The sequence below is a fragment of the Larimichthys crocea genome, chromosome XVII, assembly GCF_000972845.2.
Source record: "Larimichthys crocea isolate SSNF chromosome XVII, L_crocea_2.0, whole genome shotgun sequence".
In the NCBI taxonomy this organism is placed as follows: Eukaryota; Metazoa; Chordata; class Actinopteri; family Sciaenidae; genus Larimichthys; species Larimichthys crocea.
The window spans coordinates 11,673,150-11,691,394 of NC_040027.1; the positions used below are offsets into that span (position 1 = coordinate 11,673,150).

An 18,245-nucleotide genomic window follows, 5' to 3' on the forward strand; every position below is an offset into this window, starting at 1 on the left:
TGGCATGGTTAGCGGAAATCACCAACTACAAAAAGCAAAAGCAATATGGGTCAGGTGAACCGAGGCCAAAACAACAAACAAGTCTATCTTTAAAAAAGTGCGACTAACCTTAGATGAACAAAACAAGCAATAAAACCAAAAGACTCCTGATCCCTGGACAGGGGTCTCCAAACTACGCAAACACATACCGGCCCGCCTAAAAAATGGAGTGGCCACTTAACGATCCCCAACAACCCTCTAAACATGGCCATTTTTCAAAATTGCATTTTCCTATTATAAAATATCCACACTTAATGATTAAGCTTGGCATTCTATTAAAAATACCTTATTTACGAACTATTTACAGTACTAGCTAATTTCTATCCCCTCACACAAGCAACTTTCACCGTAATTTTTTTGAAAACCTCATACAACATCAGGGATTTAAGGCCGCAACTATTTCAAAAAAGGCCCATGAAATCCTGGTGGGACTGATATCATTTCCAGTTATAAACTGACCCCGGCCCCCCATCACAGAAAGACAAGTTGATGTGGCCCGCACCGAAAAATGTTTGGGGACCCCTGCCCTAAGATATAGTGAAAATCAGAACAGAAGAGAGCAGCAGCTCAGCTCTCCTTATAGCTTCAGTGCTAACAAACCAGTTAAACAGATATTAACAGAGTGAACTAGGGCACAAGTCATCAAATCTCAGAGCTGTCACACAAAGGATTCAACAGAAAGGTTGGCAAAGCAAAGAAAGCTTTGCAGCATTTTACGTAATGTGCTATAGTTAAATGTCTGCCTCTCTTTGTGCTGACTTTTATTTTCAAACGGCTACAGGACATGTAATTTACAAAGCAGATCCGTGTGCCGTTAACAGAAAAGCAATTTAATTTCAGTCGGACTTAATGGATGATGATGATACACGGCGAGGAGATAGCAGAGTTAGAAACACAGAGAGACACTCCGGCAGATGGCAGAGCCTCCTCTTCCTTTTCATGCTGTACGATGTTCTTCAGTCCTCCTTTGCTCCATCCCTCTCTTCCAGGACCCCGACTGAGTGAATGAAGGGAAGGGGGTTCATTACGCAAGATGAGACTGAGAACGACAGAGAGGGGGGGGGCAGCAACTTGAAGTGGTTCCATATTTTGGCAGAGATGACAGACATGAGAGGAGGCTTTGTTCTGGCACACTCGCCCCGGCATGAAAGGAGGACTGCCGTGTTTTGAGGAGTTACCTGTGTTTCCTGATGCTTTGAAAGAAGGGCCTCGAGTGTTTGACAGTCACAGACACACCTACATGCGCACATCAACACACACACACACACACACACGGACACTTCAAAGCACGCCTCCTGTTCACACAGACTGAGGGATTTAGGAAATAGTTCTGACACTTTTCATTCAGATGTGTCGTTTAGTGTGTGTGTCTGTGTGTCTGTGTGTGTGTGTGTGTGTGTGTGTGTGTGTGGTGTGTATATATATTAGGGTGAGTGACAATGACAAGGACAAAGCGTGAGGTGTTTTTTCTCTTTTTCTTTGATGACTAAGTATTTCGGAGAAAGCTCACGATGTCGGGCTCAGAGAACTATCTGTTCTTCTTTTGCAGCACTATATGAGCAATATGCAAAGATTATGTGTGTGTGTGTGTGTGTGTGTGTGTGTGTGTGTGTGTGTGTGTGTCTGAGTGAGTGGCGGCTCAAGGCGACCAGAGTTGCAGTCTATGGGGGGAACCGCTTCAGTGTTGCATAACAGGATGCTCGCGACTTGTTTACACAGCCAGTCTCTGATGCCCTGTCAGAGGCGAGAAAACGCACAGCAGCACACATGCCTATGTTTGCACGGAGACACAGTTACATGCACACTCGCAGGCTATGTTCCCCTTCGTTAGTGAGACCAATTACCTTGTAATTAAAGCCAGGGCGAGAAACGAGCTTTACCACCAGGAGTCTTACAAAGACGGGGGGATGCTGGGCGGAGGTGAGAGAGAAAGAAAGAAAGAGAGTCAACAGGATGGAGGATGGCCTCATGCTAGCGGAGGTGTTGTTGGGTTCTTATTAAATGGGGAGAGGGTAGAAAAGATGAGACGAAACCAAAGGGTAGAGGAGATGATTAAGTCACCTTATTCCCCTGAAGAACACGCTGCGCTCTGTCGTGTTTGTGTGCGCTAGATGAAATTCATTTCCTCGGTTGAAAGCAGGACTCATATGACCGCGACCATCCCCATCTTCAAAGTTTCATTCAGTTTTTAGTCTTAAACAACAACAAGGCTTCGGATGACACAGTACATCTTATTATGGTGAAAACAGACTTTAACCCAACAGAACAGGTTTTTGCATACTCGCAAGAGAGCAATAAAATGAACTCTAGCCATGACAGCCACATGAACACTCACCAAACCCTCACAAAGATCAATGCACTGAAAAATAACAAGCACAAAACGCGTTGGCGAGTGTGTGCTCGTGGAAAACAACGGACATTTGCATGTTTTTAATATTATTAGGTTTTTACCAAAGGATCATTTCAGTGAACCGGCATTTCATGAATTCTAGATTAGATTTACACAGATGAATAGAATATGATGCCTGTACTTAACACTTTTAAGAGACAAAGTATAATTACAATAGAGTCAACTAATCAGATTCTGGCTGCACAGCTCTGCAAAGTTCTGTAATGAATGTCTCCACTCTGAAATAACCCAAACTGGTTGTCAATTATCAGAAGATGTTTTGTTCTTTGAATGTGTTACATTACATTATCCTGCAGACAGCGGGAACATTAGGAAAACTAGGGGTCCCAAAACTTTTTTCGGTGCGGGCCACATCAACTTGCCTTTCTGTGATGGGGGGCCGGGGTCAGTCTATAACCGGAAATTATATCAGTCCCACCAGGATTTCACGGCCCTTTTTGAAATAGTTGCGGCCTAAAACCCCTGATGTTGCATGAGGTTTAAAAAAAAAACTGCTGCTTTTTACATTTTTGTTGCAATTTTGTTGCGGGAGGAAGTGAATTTTACATTTTTGTTGCAATTTTGTTGCGGGAGGAAGTGAAAGTTGCGTTAAATTGCGATTTGAGAGTTGCGGAGAGGGCGCAGCGAGCACTAAGTCCACGGCCCCGGAAAGTGGTGAGGTCCAGGCAGGAGGGCGCTGTAAAGCTTGCGGCCAGAGCCATAAGCCACCTTCGCCCCCGAGCCTTTCCAAGCCGACCCAGAGCCAGTCGCCCACACCGCTGCGGAGGAAATGCGCCGGCGCAGGCCAACCAGCACTGGGGAGAGGTCCCACGAGGGGATCCTCCCGCACCGTGCGGCCGTCCCTGACCCGCCGAGTTGAATCCCCCGGGCAGACTGTGCGGAAGTCACGAGCAAAGTCACGTCGGAATATACCATTGTGTGAGGGGATGAAAATTGGCTAGTACTGTAAATAGTTCGTAAATAAGGTACATTTTAATTAGAATGCCAAGCTTAATCATTAAGTGTGGATATTTTATAATAGGAAAATGCAATTTTGAAAAATAGGCCATGTTTAGAGGGATCGTTTGGGATCATTAAGTAGGCCACTCCAATTGTTTAGGCGGGCCGGATGTGGCCCGCGGGCCATAGTTTGGAGACCCCTGCTTTAGAACGAGCCCTTTATACCTAAAGGGGCATCACGTCATCTTTAATGTTGTCTGTCGTGTTTCTACAGTAGCCCAATATGGACAAACCAAACACTGGCCCTAGAGTGTGTTTTGTGGCTTGGGGTTAGGTTGACAGCCACCCACACTTGAGAGGGATGTGAGGCGAGTGATATTCAGTTGGCCGCTAAATTCTACACATTAGACCTTTTAAAGGTGTCTGTCATCCTCACCTTCCATCACACTCGAGTCTAAACTTTTCTCTTTCTGCTTTTCCAAAGTGACTTTCACACAGGATGTGAGTGTTTTTGAGTGCGTGTGCATGGGTGAGACGGTAATGGGCAGTGTGTTGCATCTGTCCCCGACGTATTTTAGAGGTCTAATGTCTTTCTGCCACAGGGGATTGCTGGTTGCCTCAGGACACACATGCATGCACACACACACTTCCATGCACGGAGAGCTCGGGTCTCTGGCCGTGCCCCTGTCATCCAGGTCAGAGCACCGGGCGGCTGGGAGATGGAGCTGTGGGAAAAAAAAGGGGGGAAAGAAATAGAGATGGATGGAGTAGGTGTTTGGATGAAGGGAACAAAAGGGCAAGACGATTACACCACTGTAGCTTTTTGAGATTGTCCAGAATTTCAGCTGAAAAGAAGCATCTTCATTTAGTGAACTCGACAGTAGTCATGTTGCAAATAAGACAGGAAAGAGGCGCATCAGCAAAGGCACAGCGCTCGCTTATTGATGAGTGGCAGCACTACTTTATCATCTCATTTTACACCCGATGTTTCACTTCAGCAAGTTATGGCTATGTTTTTGTAACGCATGCATATGCGTAGACTCAGTCAAGTGTGAGCTTTTGTGTGCCGAATCAATCGGCCAGAATTAAGCATGCAGCTGACGGGGGAACTTGTTTTCTTGGCACATGCTGTCTGTGGGTTTAAAAGAGTCTGTGAGAGTGGGTATGAATGAGTGCTTCATCTTAGCAGGTCTTTGATAGGTAAAGAAGATGCACACGCAAAAAAAAAGTCCCCCCTCACACACATTCTGACATGCTTTTAGCAGCAGGGTGTAGAAGCAGGATTAATTGGAGAGTAACTGCCGCGTTCCCTCATGTGCTTTTGAGTGTTTGTTGGGAACCATCCCAGCTGTAGTTAAGAGCCTCTGGGTGCTTCTTCATCTGGAGCACAGTGAAACACAGCCACACATTTTAGCAGCAACTCCAAGTCGTACAGGCGTGCTGAAAATGAAAAGGTGCATCAGCTTTTGTGCCGCTGACATCAGTTCTGAGGAATATCAGACGTCAACAACTTCCCGTCACAAAGCATCGAGCAAAGGCACAAGTCCACCTTTCGTACACATAGAGCTGCTACATTTTTTTACTCATTCTTACCTGCTGGCCTCAAACTAATAGTCTAAATCTCTAATGTCCAATGAAATTAATGAACTAGACTGTTACACATTGTTGGCCTTAAACTAAAAAGCTCTTTGCGCCAGGCTTCAATCTTCAGCCTGGATGGTCAGTAAGCATTTAAATAAAGAAAAACTGCACCGTTGAGGGTCATCTCGATTACCTCTGCAGGTCCAGTCAAGTCAATTTTATTTCTAAAAACCAGAATCAGGTATTACAACTTTCTTCAAGGGGCGTTACAGTCAGTAAAGCAGACGACACCTTCAGACCATTGGATACAGGGTCGGACTGGGAACAAAATTCGGCATTTTTCCTCTGGACCGGCCCACCATTGGACCGATGAACCCGCCCCCAAAACACACACACTCAAACATTCACCCACCCACCCATACTGAACCCCCAAATACCCCATAAATAACACAGAACATAGTATGCTCAATGAAGATCATGTTGTACATGTCTACACCTCATTAAACTTTAGAAACAGTCTACTTACAGCACTGATTTAAGCTACAGAGCAGACAATTAACTTTGAACATATAGGGGCGGTGCTTAACTCGGTAGCTTAAGCAGCTGCTCCATATGCGAAGGCTCACTGCGGAGGCGCAGGTTCGACTCCCGACCTGTGCGGCCCTTTCCCACATTTTAACTCGGATTTTCTCTGCTCCTCCTTTCCTCTTTTTAGAACCTCTGTCGTCCATAATTTATTGTAATTAATATTCATGCAACATACAGTATGAAGTTTATCTATAGACTGTATATGAGTCTATCCCTGTTTCGGTTTCACATAAATCTAGCGGCTGCATGGACGCATCCATTTGAGGGAGGGTGTAAATCGTAACTTCTGAACCCGTCATGAAGAGACAAATATTAACCGATATTAGCCAGTGCAACCCAAAGCCTATTCCAAATGGATGCAAATGGGCCGCAAGTCCATTTTAGGCTGCTGGGCAAATGTTGCAGAGACTACAAAATAACAAATACATACATACAAAAAAACGTGATGTGGCTGAGATGGACCGGCCCATCTGGCATTTGCCTGGTAGCACAGACCGCCAGTCCGAGCCTGATTGGATAATGAAAAGAGCATTAGAAGAACCAATAAAATAGATGTGCAGAATAAAACACCAAGAAATCATAACTTATGCAAAGTCTGAGGACAAAAATACAGATTGTAAAACATAAGTAAAGAGTCTGGATCCAGGAGGACGCTCCGGATGTTATTGACAATAGCCTCCTCAACCATGGAGACCTGGAAGGAGGACGGGCCACTCACAAACACAGCAGAGGCAGCACAGCAGTCACAGAAACATGCAGAGGGAGAAAGAGACATGATAGCATGTAAACTGGGAAGACAGAGAGAGAAAAGGGCCAAATCTACTGGGGGGCAATGATCTTCATCCAAATGTTTGGATGAGGCGCCGACAGCCAGAAGAGCGAGAAAGAGAGGTTTCTGGACGGGGGATGATCCAACAGAGAGGAGCCAGAGTGAAAAGAGGGAAAGACGACTGAGAAAACTGACAGAAACAAGAGGTGGTTATCATAGTTTACAGTTTGTTTGTGGATCTCTCATCTGCAGGATTAACATGGACTGAAGTTGATAAATTCATTAAGACTGACACTGACCCCCACTGTAAGGAAAAGAGTGACAAGGCCAGGATGAAAACTAACTGAAAGTTAGGATGAAAATCTGAGTTTTTATCTTGGATAGAAAGGCCTCAACACAGTCCCACTGTTTTTCTACTTGATTTTTCACCTGCCGCTCTGCAGCAGCGTCGACTGACGAATAGAATCTGATTTCAATATGTATGTAATCTGAATTACCACACCATGGGGGTAGGTTCACGTAGAGACAAAGAGGGGTTGGGGCTTTTGTGGAGCAGAGAGAGGGTGAAAGGAGGTACAAGTTGGGAGAGCGTGATGGAGGGCTTCACATGAGGCACAGGGTTGCAGTTGCCGGGGGCAATGCTCGAGGGTTCCCTGAAGGGTTGGACGTGTCGTACCAGCAGTCACCTGCCATCTATCACCTGTGGAAGTGTGTGCGTGTGTGTGTGTGTAAAAGAGAGAGAGAGAAGAGTGTCAGGGGGGTTCTGCCTGTCATAACGCTCTAATCCTGAGTGACGTTTATCCAACGGAGGCCTCCGCTCATTCATCCATCCATCACGTTCTATTCCTTTCTATCCCTCCTCTCCATCCTTTGCTCTCCGCTTTATGTCCTTCCCTCCCTCTCTGCTTGTTGCTTCAGACAGACAGTCGAACCAACCCTGCATACCAAGTACCCACAGACACACACACACACACACACACACACACACACACACACACACAATATGTAACGTATGAGGAATTCACTGTTTTACTGTCAAATTCCAGACATTACAACTCTAGCGTGGCACTGGGTAAGTGTTTGATGTGGTTTGACATGTTGGGTGGTGCTAATTTGAGTAGCAGCTGGTATTTTTGAATGTGTATCAAAGTGTGTATTTGTGTGTGTGTGTGTGTGTGTAGGTGTGTTCACCTGTGGAGCTGCCATGACTGATACACCCCAAGATTTTTCTTTCATCAGTGCTATAGTATGGTGGGTGTGGTGTGTGTGTGTGAGCATGTGTTTGGTTGTGAGTATGATGGAAGAGAAAGATGTGGTGAGTGTGTGTCACACACACACATGTGTGTGTGTGTGTGTGTGTGTGTGTGTGTGGAGCAGCCATGACGGATGAAACGGAGGATTCTTTCATTAGTTGTGTTTGAAGCTCAGTGGGGTCATAGCAGTAGCAGCCATTTAATTACAGCAGGGTGAATTCTTCCCCTGCTGACACGCAGCGACACACACACACACACACACATACACAAGCATGCACACACTCGCAGGGAGGTCTTTCATGGAACATGCTCCCAAAAGGTAATAATATGAAGCACTCAGCAGGAGAAGTAACCATGGACCCCCTCTGCCGTTTTCTCTCTTTCTTCCCCTCTTGGCCTTTCCTCGACTTCTCCCTCGCTCGGCGTTTCTCTCCCCGGGTGTGCTAAGTATAGCAGCAGTAATGGTGATGGATGCAGATGGAGGGAGCAGGTCTTAAATGTCAAACTCAAATGAAAACCGTTGTTCCAGTGAGACGGAAACAGCTGGACATTTCCAGTGTTATTTAACATTCAACACATTTACATACACACACACAGAAGAGGTCCTGCCCAGGATAACAATGAAGAAATGTTTTGATCCAATTATATAAATATAAATACAATATACATGTAAATACGAACCAGAAAGGATTTCTCCAAAATCAAGAAAACTTTCTTAATTTTTAATGTTTTGATTCAATTTTTTGGCTGGAGCCAATCCCAGTTGACTTTGGGCGAGAGGTGGGGTCCACTGTGGACAAGTCACCTGTTCAGGACACGGCGCATAGAGACAAACAACCATTCACACCAGTTAACGTATTAAGTGCATGTCTTTGGACTGTGGGAGGAAGCCGGAGAGAACCCATGTAGACTCCACACAGAAAGAGTAAAGAGAAACAGTTCAAACCAGGTTCGAACTGTTGCCTCGTGCTGTGAGGTGACAGCGCTAACTACTACACCACTGTGAAGTTGCATTTATGACTTTTCTTTTTTAGCTGTAACCATGCCCAACGTTACATTTTTTTCCAATTGTTTAAACACAATTTTGCAAACTAGGCTGGTTTTATCAAAACACTAACACAATTCACCAAACCACACACACCCAAACTGCAAAACACCTCATATATCCTGCAAAATGAAGCACTGCGATCAAAATCAAACTTTTGCACCAGATGGCACACACTTCATTTGTAATGATAAGCACTGTCATCTTTAGTATGCTTTGCCATAATACTAACATAGTTCAAACTGTAGAGAATTCTTCAGATTGTTCACATGCACAGAAATATTTGCAGATACTATTTTTTTACCAAACAAGTCAGTGCAACGCATGCACAGCAGATATATTTACATTGGAGTGAACTAAAATGTGCTCACAAAACAGTGAGCTGAAAAATACAATTACAGAAAAAATGTGCAGAAAAAATAATAAAGCAAAATAATTAGACAGCGCTGCTCTACCCCGACCTCTCACTCTTCCTCCCCCTCTCATTCTCACCCTCCGTCTTCCTCTTCCTCTCTCAGCAATGTCTTCCATTGTTGTTGTAAAAGAAAAAAAAGATGCTCACCTGTTCTCTTTTATTGCTTACTTCCTGACAATTACATAACACCATGTGCTGCCTGTTTGGCCAGGTGGCACATGTAGTGGCCAATGAGCTCATGTAGTGTCATTTTAAATGGCAGTGTTTGTGACTTTATGTCAGATCGTTGTGTCTTATGCAGAGAACCGCGTTCAGTACACTTAAAAAGAGCCGCTTCGAATTGCAAAATGTGTGTAAAGCAGAAAATGTGTTTAAAGTTTTGGAGATTTGAGATGAGGTTTTGCTCCCTGTGTGTCAGTTCAAATGTTTGTGCTATCCATATCATTTCAGTGTGTTAGCAACTGGAAAAAACTGTAAAGGTTACCCTGTGGAGTTTTTGACCACTAGTAGCGCTCTAGAGAGAGTCCCTGTTTTGTTTATATTGTGCACATACACACACACACGAGCAAATGGCAATAACGCGTTGTGGCGACAGTGTGACAGCAAAGGGAGAGAAAAAGAAGACAATAATAAATTTAAAATATTTTTAAAAAATTACAAATGTTTTAAGAGGGAGGAAATACACTCAGCATATTTGTTAGACCTCCAGGACACACAGTGTGTTTTTTTTGTTTGTTTCCTAGAAAACTCCACAGGGCATCTTAATGTTTGTTGGTAGCTGTTTTTTTTTTTACAAGCCGTCTGAGAGATTCAAAGCTTGTTGTGTTTCCTGACAGACAGCTCATGTTTGGATGTGAATAATATATGAGCGTGTTTTTTTCACACACAGCAGCAGCGGTGGCACGTTTTATGTTATCCACACGGGGGGGGGGGAGACGGGGGGTTAAAGGGGGATTCAACATCGCTGCTGACTGTTGCTTTTGAACGTGCTTGTTTATGTGCGTACTCGCCTGTATGCACATTTCACGGGCCCCCCCTTTCAGATTTAATGAAGGCAATATTTAACTGTCTTCAAACGTCTCTCCCGTGGTTTAATCATTTACTCTCATCTCAGCCCAACTGAGACGTGACACAATAGACGGAGCTGTTCTCTCTCTACTCGCTCCAAAATAAGGACAGATGTTCGTCAGCTCTTTTGTCTCCGAAGACTTTGAGGCAGACAGTCATGATTTACTCCGAGTAGGACTGTGACTGAGCGTGTGCTTGTTCAATGATTCAGTGCAATGAGCTCCTCCACACGCCGTATGTGTGTGTGTAGGTGTCATTTTATATCAATGGAGAGTGTTTGTCACTCGGAAACAATGTGCTCATTTTTCCTTCGCGTGGCACAAATTTTTAAATGAGTTTTCACAAACACGATGTACAAATCTAAAACTTTCTGCTTGTGTCTGAAGGCTAACCCAGCACGAGAAACATTGTCCAAATAAAAAACGGCCACATCTGTGTGTGCTCATGTGCGGGCCAAAGGACAAAGCCGGGAGAGGTGGGGCATTATTGTTGGACAAAGATGATCCAATGGAGCCATATAACACGACTCTTGTCTGTGGTTAAAGGCCTCGTTCCTTCTTTACTGCAGAGCTGTGGGGACTCTATGAAAGGAGGGAGTGTGAAAGAACGAGGAGAGGAGGAGAGGGACCTCTCCATCACTCTGACTATGACCTTCCAAGAGTCACGCTGTTATAGAGTACAGAACTAATGCCTCAATATATTATCTGAATATGCTGCATTATCATTATGCCTCTCCCTCTCACTATCGCTCTTGCAGTCTTTCACTCACATATACACCCTCAGAAACACTGTGCACACACACACACACACACACAAAGAGGCAGGAGTGTTCCCCCTCTATACAATATTTGATGATGAAATGTTTGCGCACTGCAGGTCAGAGATAGAGAAACAGAATCGTGAAAAAGACGGAGAGAGCACGACACAAAGAAAGTGAGTTTAGCCAATTCTCTCTCTCCGCCCGCTGCTTATTGTGTTTGAAGAGGAGCGCCGTAGTCACTCCACGAGATAACATATAGACTTCCTGGACAAGAGCAAGGTCAACACGTGCACGCCCATCGCTCACTAATGCGTGCGCACAATGCCGACAGTCTCGCACACAATGGAGGGCGAGGAGAGAGGGCGACAGGGGAGATAAGAGCAAAATGTCACACTATTATTTTGCAGGAGAAATGGCCGCAGAGGAGAGCAGTCACGGTTTTTACTCGAATCCCGCCGAACCTCATTGATTCACATGTCTGAGTATATTGACCGATGCCATTCATATGATACCGCCGGTCAATGCTCCGACTTAATCACATAACAAGAAGTGGCTAACATCAGGAGCTCTGACCTGAACTATGCTTGTTTTGTTTTTGTTGTCAGATTACTGTTGAAGTCTTTTGTGGTCTTTGTGATTGATGATCCAGAGGTAATAGCACCGGTCTGAGGTAGATGGAGGTCCTTGACTGGAAGACGTACTGTAAGACTACAAAGTGTTTGTGTGTGTGTGTGTGTCTGCAGGGCAGGATCGCAGCGAGGCAGCTCTCATCAGGCGTTTTAAGGGCGATGGCGTCCGCTACAAGGCCAAGCTCATCGGCCTGGACGAGGTCACTGCCGCCCGTGGAGACAAACTCTGCCAGGACTCGATGATGAAGCTCAAGGTAATGAAAGCCTCTGTTGATGTACTTTCAATTAAGAATTTACTTCTTAAAGGTCCAGTGTGTCAGATGAAGTGACAGGAATGGAATATATGAATAACTATGATGTATAATCACCTAAAAATATGAATCATTATGTTACCTTTGTAACCTCTTCCACAGCGTCACTGCTCTATATAGGGTCTTTCATGTTTTTTTTGCACATTTTGCAGCCCCCATAGTTTCTTCTTCTTCTTTTTAAGTTTTTTGTTTGACAGAGACAGCTGAAGAAGTGACAGGAATGTTGGCAGAGAGAGAGAGATGGGGAATGACATGCAGCAAAGAGCTGCAGGTCGGATTCGAACCCTGAGCCACTGCAGCAAGGACTGAGCCTTTGTACATGGGGTGGATGCTCTACCAGCTGAGCTAACCAACTAGGAATGGGAATTGATAAGATTTTTACTATTCTGATTCTATTATCGATTCTGCTTAATGATTCGATTCTTTATCGATTCTCATTTGGGGGAAAAAAGAGAACAAACAGTTTGATCAGCATCAACTTTGTTTAGTTAGAAGTATCAGTACAGCTGCAGCCTCTGAGCCAGCCAGACTGTCTCTCTCGTCATGGTCATCTTCTAAATGTAATGCAGAAGGCATTCGTTTAATGTGAACTGTTATAGCATGTTTTACAAAGAAGCACATTGCGCTAACATGGTAGGCAGTGTGTTATTTACCTTCTGTAATAACCACAGAGCTGCTCATAGCCTGGCTGCTGCTGCCGCTGCTGCTAGGTTGAGATTCATCTCCAGTCCGAAGCGTGTCAAAAACACGACATTCATTTCAAAATATTGCATGTTGTGTGCGCAAATGTTTCTGCATGTTCGTCATGTTCCCTCCCGACGCTGTTATCTCCACTTTGCAATTATTGCAAGTCGCCCTGTTGCCGTCTGTTTTGGTAAAATGCAGCCAAACTTTGGAGCGTTTGAACCGAGTGGGTGACATTGTTTACTACTGATTGCACTGCTCGTGTCAAACTTGCGAAAGTTACGTGGCTGGAATCGACAAGAGAATCGTTGGATAAACTGCCAAACGATTCCATGGAATTTAAAACACACAGAACCGGTTCTCAACAAGAACCGGTTCTCGATTCCCATCCCTATAACCAACACCTCCATAGTTTCTTCTTTTATGCCAGGATGGAGCGGGTGAAGCAGAGGGGCTGCAAACAGTAACTGAAATGCTAGATGCTCGATCCTAAACACATTTTAGTTTGTTTAATGCATCATAAAATAACCAGAAATGATCTGGTTCTCTCTAGTTATCTCCAGTTTCATGACCCACAAAACATTAATAGCCAACGCAGATCAACTTGCATGCATATTAAGTTACATTTTTTAAAATATGAATGCCTTGTGCATGCCAGCACAGCTCCACCCGAGTGTATATGTGCATGCATTTACAGTTTGTTGCTGTTTGGCAGAGGAGAACAGTGGAAGAAGAGGACGTTATAATTTATAGGCAGGGCGATGATCAGTGCAGGAGGAAGTGAGGAGGTTAGCCATATGGATGAGAAGGGGATTGGGGTGAATGTCTCATTTGCAAGGACAGGAACAATTAGAGGGAGAGGTAGACAGATGGGCCAGTTAGCAGAGGAGAGGAGCCATATAGGAGGAGAATCATTTGGATGAGAGGTGAGAGAGGATAAAGATGAGGAGAAACAGGTCATTTATTTACTCATTTATAAAGAGGTCTAATAAACAAGCTGATTTAGAGAATTATTTCAGCGTGGCATGCAGATGTCGCTAGAAAATGTTCAGAACTTACACGAAGCCTCGATTTTGTTTCTTTTCCCCCACAAATGAATGCCGAAAGAGTTAGCAGAGCACCTTATTCATTATTAATTGTCCCTGAACACGGGGGATCCACATACTGCAGGAGATATTTAAATTGAGAAAATTACATTTACGTTTTGTTTGTGTAGTGAAAACTCTCTCCAGCTGAGGCATAGGAGGGTGAGGAGAGGACAGACAGCTCATTGATCAAACAGCTTCCCTCCTCCTCATTTATTCAGACAGGAAATCCATCAACTCCTTTTCTCTGATCTCTCCACCTCTTCTTTCACACTGCTCCTCCCTTCTCCGAGCAACTACTCCCTCGATTCTCTGATCTCGCTCCTCTCCTTTCTTCTCCTTTTGTGCCTCACCCATGCAAATGGGACACTTGTGGAGTTTTAAATCATCCGTGTGTCATGATGTGCTCGGTGAATTCAAGCACGTTTGTCATGAACTGTTTTCAGTTGTTATTGACTGCCTGCGTTTCCCACAATGCCTTTCAACGGCCAATAAGATGTGACATTCGATGTCAGGGTTTGATGGAAATTGTTTTTCTTCCTTAAACCAGTTATTAATGTTTAAAAAATGTATAAAAAGAGACTATTTACAGTTTTTTAATCACTCATCGTCTTCTCTCTTTAATACCAGATATATTCTTAAATGTACTGTAGTCATTCTTGTTAGATATTTTGCATAATTCAAAAAGTTCTGTCCAAGTCATAGTTGTTAATATTCATTGCAAGCATGCCTCAATAGACTTAGGACTATTTGAGGCTATACAGTGGGCGGAAAGATGATTCATTTCTCTTGTGTGACTATTGACTTACTGATTATGAAGTTATGTGAAGTGTATCTATGACTTTGTAGAGACATTTGTATTTACAAGTAAAAAGAAAAATGCATAATCCGACAGCAAAACGATCTTTTTGAGAGAGAAACAGAGGCTCCTTAAAGACTTCCCATCACAGTACATGTGTGTTTTGGTTTCTGCTGCTAACATGTTTGTTTGCTTCATGTGTGTGTTTCTTTGTGTCCTCAGGGTATAGCTGCAGCAGCACGGTCTAAAGGAGAACACAAACAGAAAGTGTTCCTGACCATTTCCTTTGGAGGGATCAAGATCTTTGATGAGAAGTCAGGGGTAAGCTCAGAAGCGTGTGTGTGTGTGTGTGTGTGTGTGTGTGTGTGTGTGTGTGTTCCCTCTGTTAATGAGGCATCTCCATGAGAGGGAGGCTGCCCAGGGGAAATCAGGAGACCCTAATTGAAACCCAGAGAACAAGGCCTCAGTAGATGAGAGAACATGGCTATCCCATTGTCTGCCTCTCTGCAAACAGCAACAACACCGGTTCCATATTATGCTCCGAGATTATTCATTTTACAGCGAGCATGGTCGGCCGCCTGCATCTACGTATTGCTGTCCGACTGCAAAGTTTGTTTTGGTTTCACCGAGACATATCGACAAGTCTGAGATTTTACTCCGACAGGACCGGTCACAGATAGCGGACACTCACTGTGGACAGAACAAATGGGGAATTCAGCAGTTGCAGAGCGAGCACGGATACAGCTCAAGGGAAAGTGGCCAATGGAGCGCGGTGATTTCTTTTTAAAAATTTCTTATCCAAGGATCCTCTGACAGGTGTTGTCCAGGTTCAGTTCCCCCACTGGCCGTCTCTGTCACTGTATCCTTGAGCAAGAAATATAATGCCTACATTCCCCAGGATACTTAGCACTCTGTTTGGATGACAGCCTCACTGAACAGGCCATTTGTGTTAATAATGGAAAATTAGTGTCCCATTAAATCCCAGAAACTTCGTTTATAAGGTGCTGGGCTCAGTCGTCTGTGCACGCTGGCGTTTTTCTTTTGGCAGCTGGAGCAAAAGCGCCTTATTTTTAAAACATAATACAGAATTAACATCTGCTCCTTTTGTGCGCGGTGTAAATATGCAGGGTGAGCTTGTCTGTTTCACTCTGCTCTGTCTGGCTGTCAGTGGATCTGATTGTGAACGTAGTCTTGTTTAGACGCGGTATGGAGCTCGCTGCTCCGCACCTGGCTTTACTGGCTGACGTGGTAAGTCTGAGATTTACACCTCGACAGGAGCTGGATGTCACTGACACTATATATGTGTGTGTGTGTGTGTGTGTGTGTGTGTGTGTACCCAGCAGTCATTCAACTGTGCAGGGTATTAGACAGGCAGGACACAGTAACCAGTGGCCTCCCACATGGCAGCCATATTGCATGCAGCCAAACTCATCCCTCACCAGTCCAATCCTTCATCCCTCTTTTTTTATAACCCTCATTTCTCTTCGTCTGATCCCCCCTTCCCGATGCTTCAAACTCTCCACAATGAAAGATAGAGAGGGATAAAGAGGAAGAATCAGAGATAGATAGAGAGTCAAAGGGGAGAAGGTGCAGAAAAGGAGAAACAAGAAAAAGGGTGAGAGGAGTCGAGGATGGAAAGAGGACAGGAGGGAGGGACAGAGACGGACTGAAACAGAGAAGGATAGGTAGAGAATCAGTGAGCATATGTCAAAGTAAAGCTCTCCACAGGGAGTCCTTGTCCTCTGTCTCCGCACATTAATATTAACTATAGAGATATGCTGTCCTTACTATCAGTCCTTCAACCACTTCTAATGGTAAGGGAGGAAGGGGGAGAGAGAGGGAGACGGAGAGGGAGAATGACTCTGCTGAGGTTCAGGGATCTTGACAGTCTCATTCCCAGCCTGTGCATCAGTCAGCCAGATGGGCGGATGGATGTATGGGTGAACAAATGGATGGATGGCCTCTCTTGGAGGAGGGAAGGTCGTGCAGGATGGAGGGAGGTGGTGCTTGAGATGGAGGAGAAGAAGAGGGGAGACATTAATCTAACAGAGGGCAGGCCAGCATGTCTCTCTCTCTCTCTCTCTCTCTCTCCACACACACATAACACACACACACACACACAGACGTATGCACACCGCCCTCTTCACCCTCTTTTCGTCAGACGCCGCTCCACGTCAGGTCAGGAACTCACAAGAGCGAAGGGCCGAGCTTCACCGGCCTGCTGCTCGCTCGGAGAATGAAATCAGAGAGATCAAATTAGTCCAGCCGACGGAGAAGGAACATGTAAGAAAAAGTACACGTGGGAAAAGGCTGTTTAGAAAAGACCCTGAAGCAAAATATTCACACGGAGTCTAGACGGAGAGCTGCAGCTGCTGCAAGACAAACAAGACGGAGGAGGGCACAGCAAGAAACATCCGCCTTACGTTCACTGCGGCTCCTGTCAGATATATCCTGACTTTATGTCGACTAAGGATCATCACGCTTTCCCAAAATTAATTAAAAAGAGGTTAAGATCGGAGGGTTAAGCTTCAGGGGGTGAACTCTGGGAGTCGATATGTGTATAGACCAGGAGGTGTCATGACGGGGGGGATAACCTCGCAGGCAACCCGCCAACTGTTGCTAAACTCTGATCGAGCAGCTCAGCCCTGCCGACTTAGAAAACAGTAAAAAGAGCACAAACAAAACAAATCTCTCACGTGAAATGACCGAAAAGATTTTAATGACTTCATTATGTGCATGTCCAAATTCTCCATTATCAAAGATCATTTAGTTCAGTCCAGCTCGTGTGCATGTGTATTTGCATCAGTGACTGACAGAGAGCTCGTTAGAAGTCACCACAGCAGTGCCACCTCTTGCTAGGAACTAATTAAACCTCAAAGATAACTGCTGATCTCAGTCCTGTGCCACTGGCTGGAGACCGGACAACCTCCGCAGGCCTTTCGACGATGTCCGCCCCTCTAGGATGGACATGTGAAGCGAGAGGAGGAGGAGGAGGAGGAGGAGAGAGTGGGGGGGAGATAGCATCCTGCTTCTTCTTCTTCTCCTCCCTCCCCACTCCCAGCGTAACAGGGAATATCTTGGTTCAGTGGCCAGAAACTGCTGAAGGGCATGCTGCTCACAGTCCCTCGGAGACACTGGCACTGTGTGTGTGTGTGTGTGTGTGTGTGTGTCTCTGTGAGATTGTGAGAGAGGGACGAGCGGTGCATATCAACAGTGCTGGAGAGAAGAGAAAGAGGAAGAGTACACAGTCAGTATCGACTTTTTTTTGATACACCTACCTGTTTTTGCAAACAACCCACTTCCCCAGAGAGCGCATCTATTTAAGCAGCTTTGATCGGCGTCTGATTGGTTGGCGCCGCCAGACATGTCGGCTCCAGGAACATCCGCCCTCCTGGGATTCAGTCTTACTGTTTTGTCCAAACTTAAACCAAGAATAATTCAAGTAAAAAACATTTTTGATACAAACGCAGCAGTAAGTCAGACTAAATGTGTTTCCGTTCCAGCTTTAAGTGTGCAAAAGTTTGAGCCACTTGCAGTTAATTAAGAATAACAAGGTTACTCTGCTTATTAGCGCTGCCCAGTCCAAGAGTGTTAATATTCATGACATGTGACAAACATTTTGGAAAAGTCCAAAACTAAAAGCCCAGTGTGCGTTCTTATTTTCATTTAGAGCAGCACATTGTCTGTCGGTCTCTGACAGCTGCATTAAAAATGAGGTGGATCCCTTCATGGTAACAGTATAAGGCTGCTGCTGCAGATAGATCAACTGAACATGGATATAACGTGCTCAGAAAATGGGGCCGTACCTGACACACAGGTACTGACTGTACGTGAATGTAAATCGGTTCTGCTCTCTCGACTTGCTACCAA

The 18,245-nt window shown here is 44.8% G+C and overlaps 1 protein-coding gene across 12 annotated transcripts in view; it reads left to right on the forward strand.

The window, feature by feature from the left end:
* The window catches only part of dab1a (DAB adaptor protein 1a), a 180,018-nt gene that overhangs the window by 138,191 nt on the left and 23,582 nt on the right, over positions 1-18,245 (forward strand). For all 12 annotated transcript variants that reach the window (XM_027290385.1, XM_027290386.1, XM_027290384.1 and 9 more), the window contains 2 exons: positions 11,611-11,750; positions 14,598-14,696. In XM_027290385.1, coding sequence (XP_027146186.1) covers positions 11,611-11,750; positions 14,598-14,696 — 239 coding nt within the window. The remainder of the gene's footprint in view (positions 1-11,610; positions 11,751-14,597; positions 14,697-18,245) is intronic.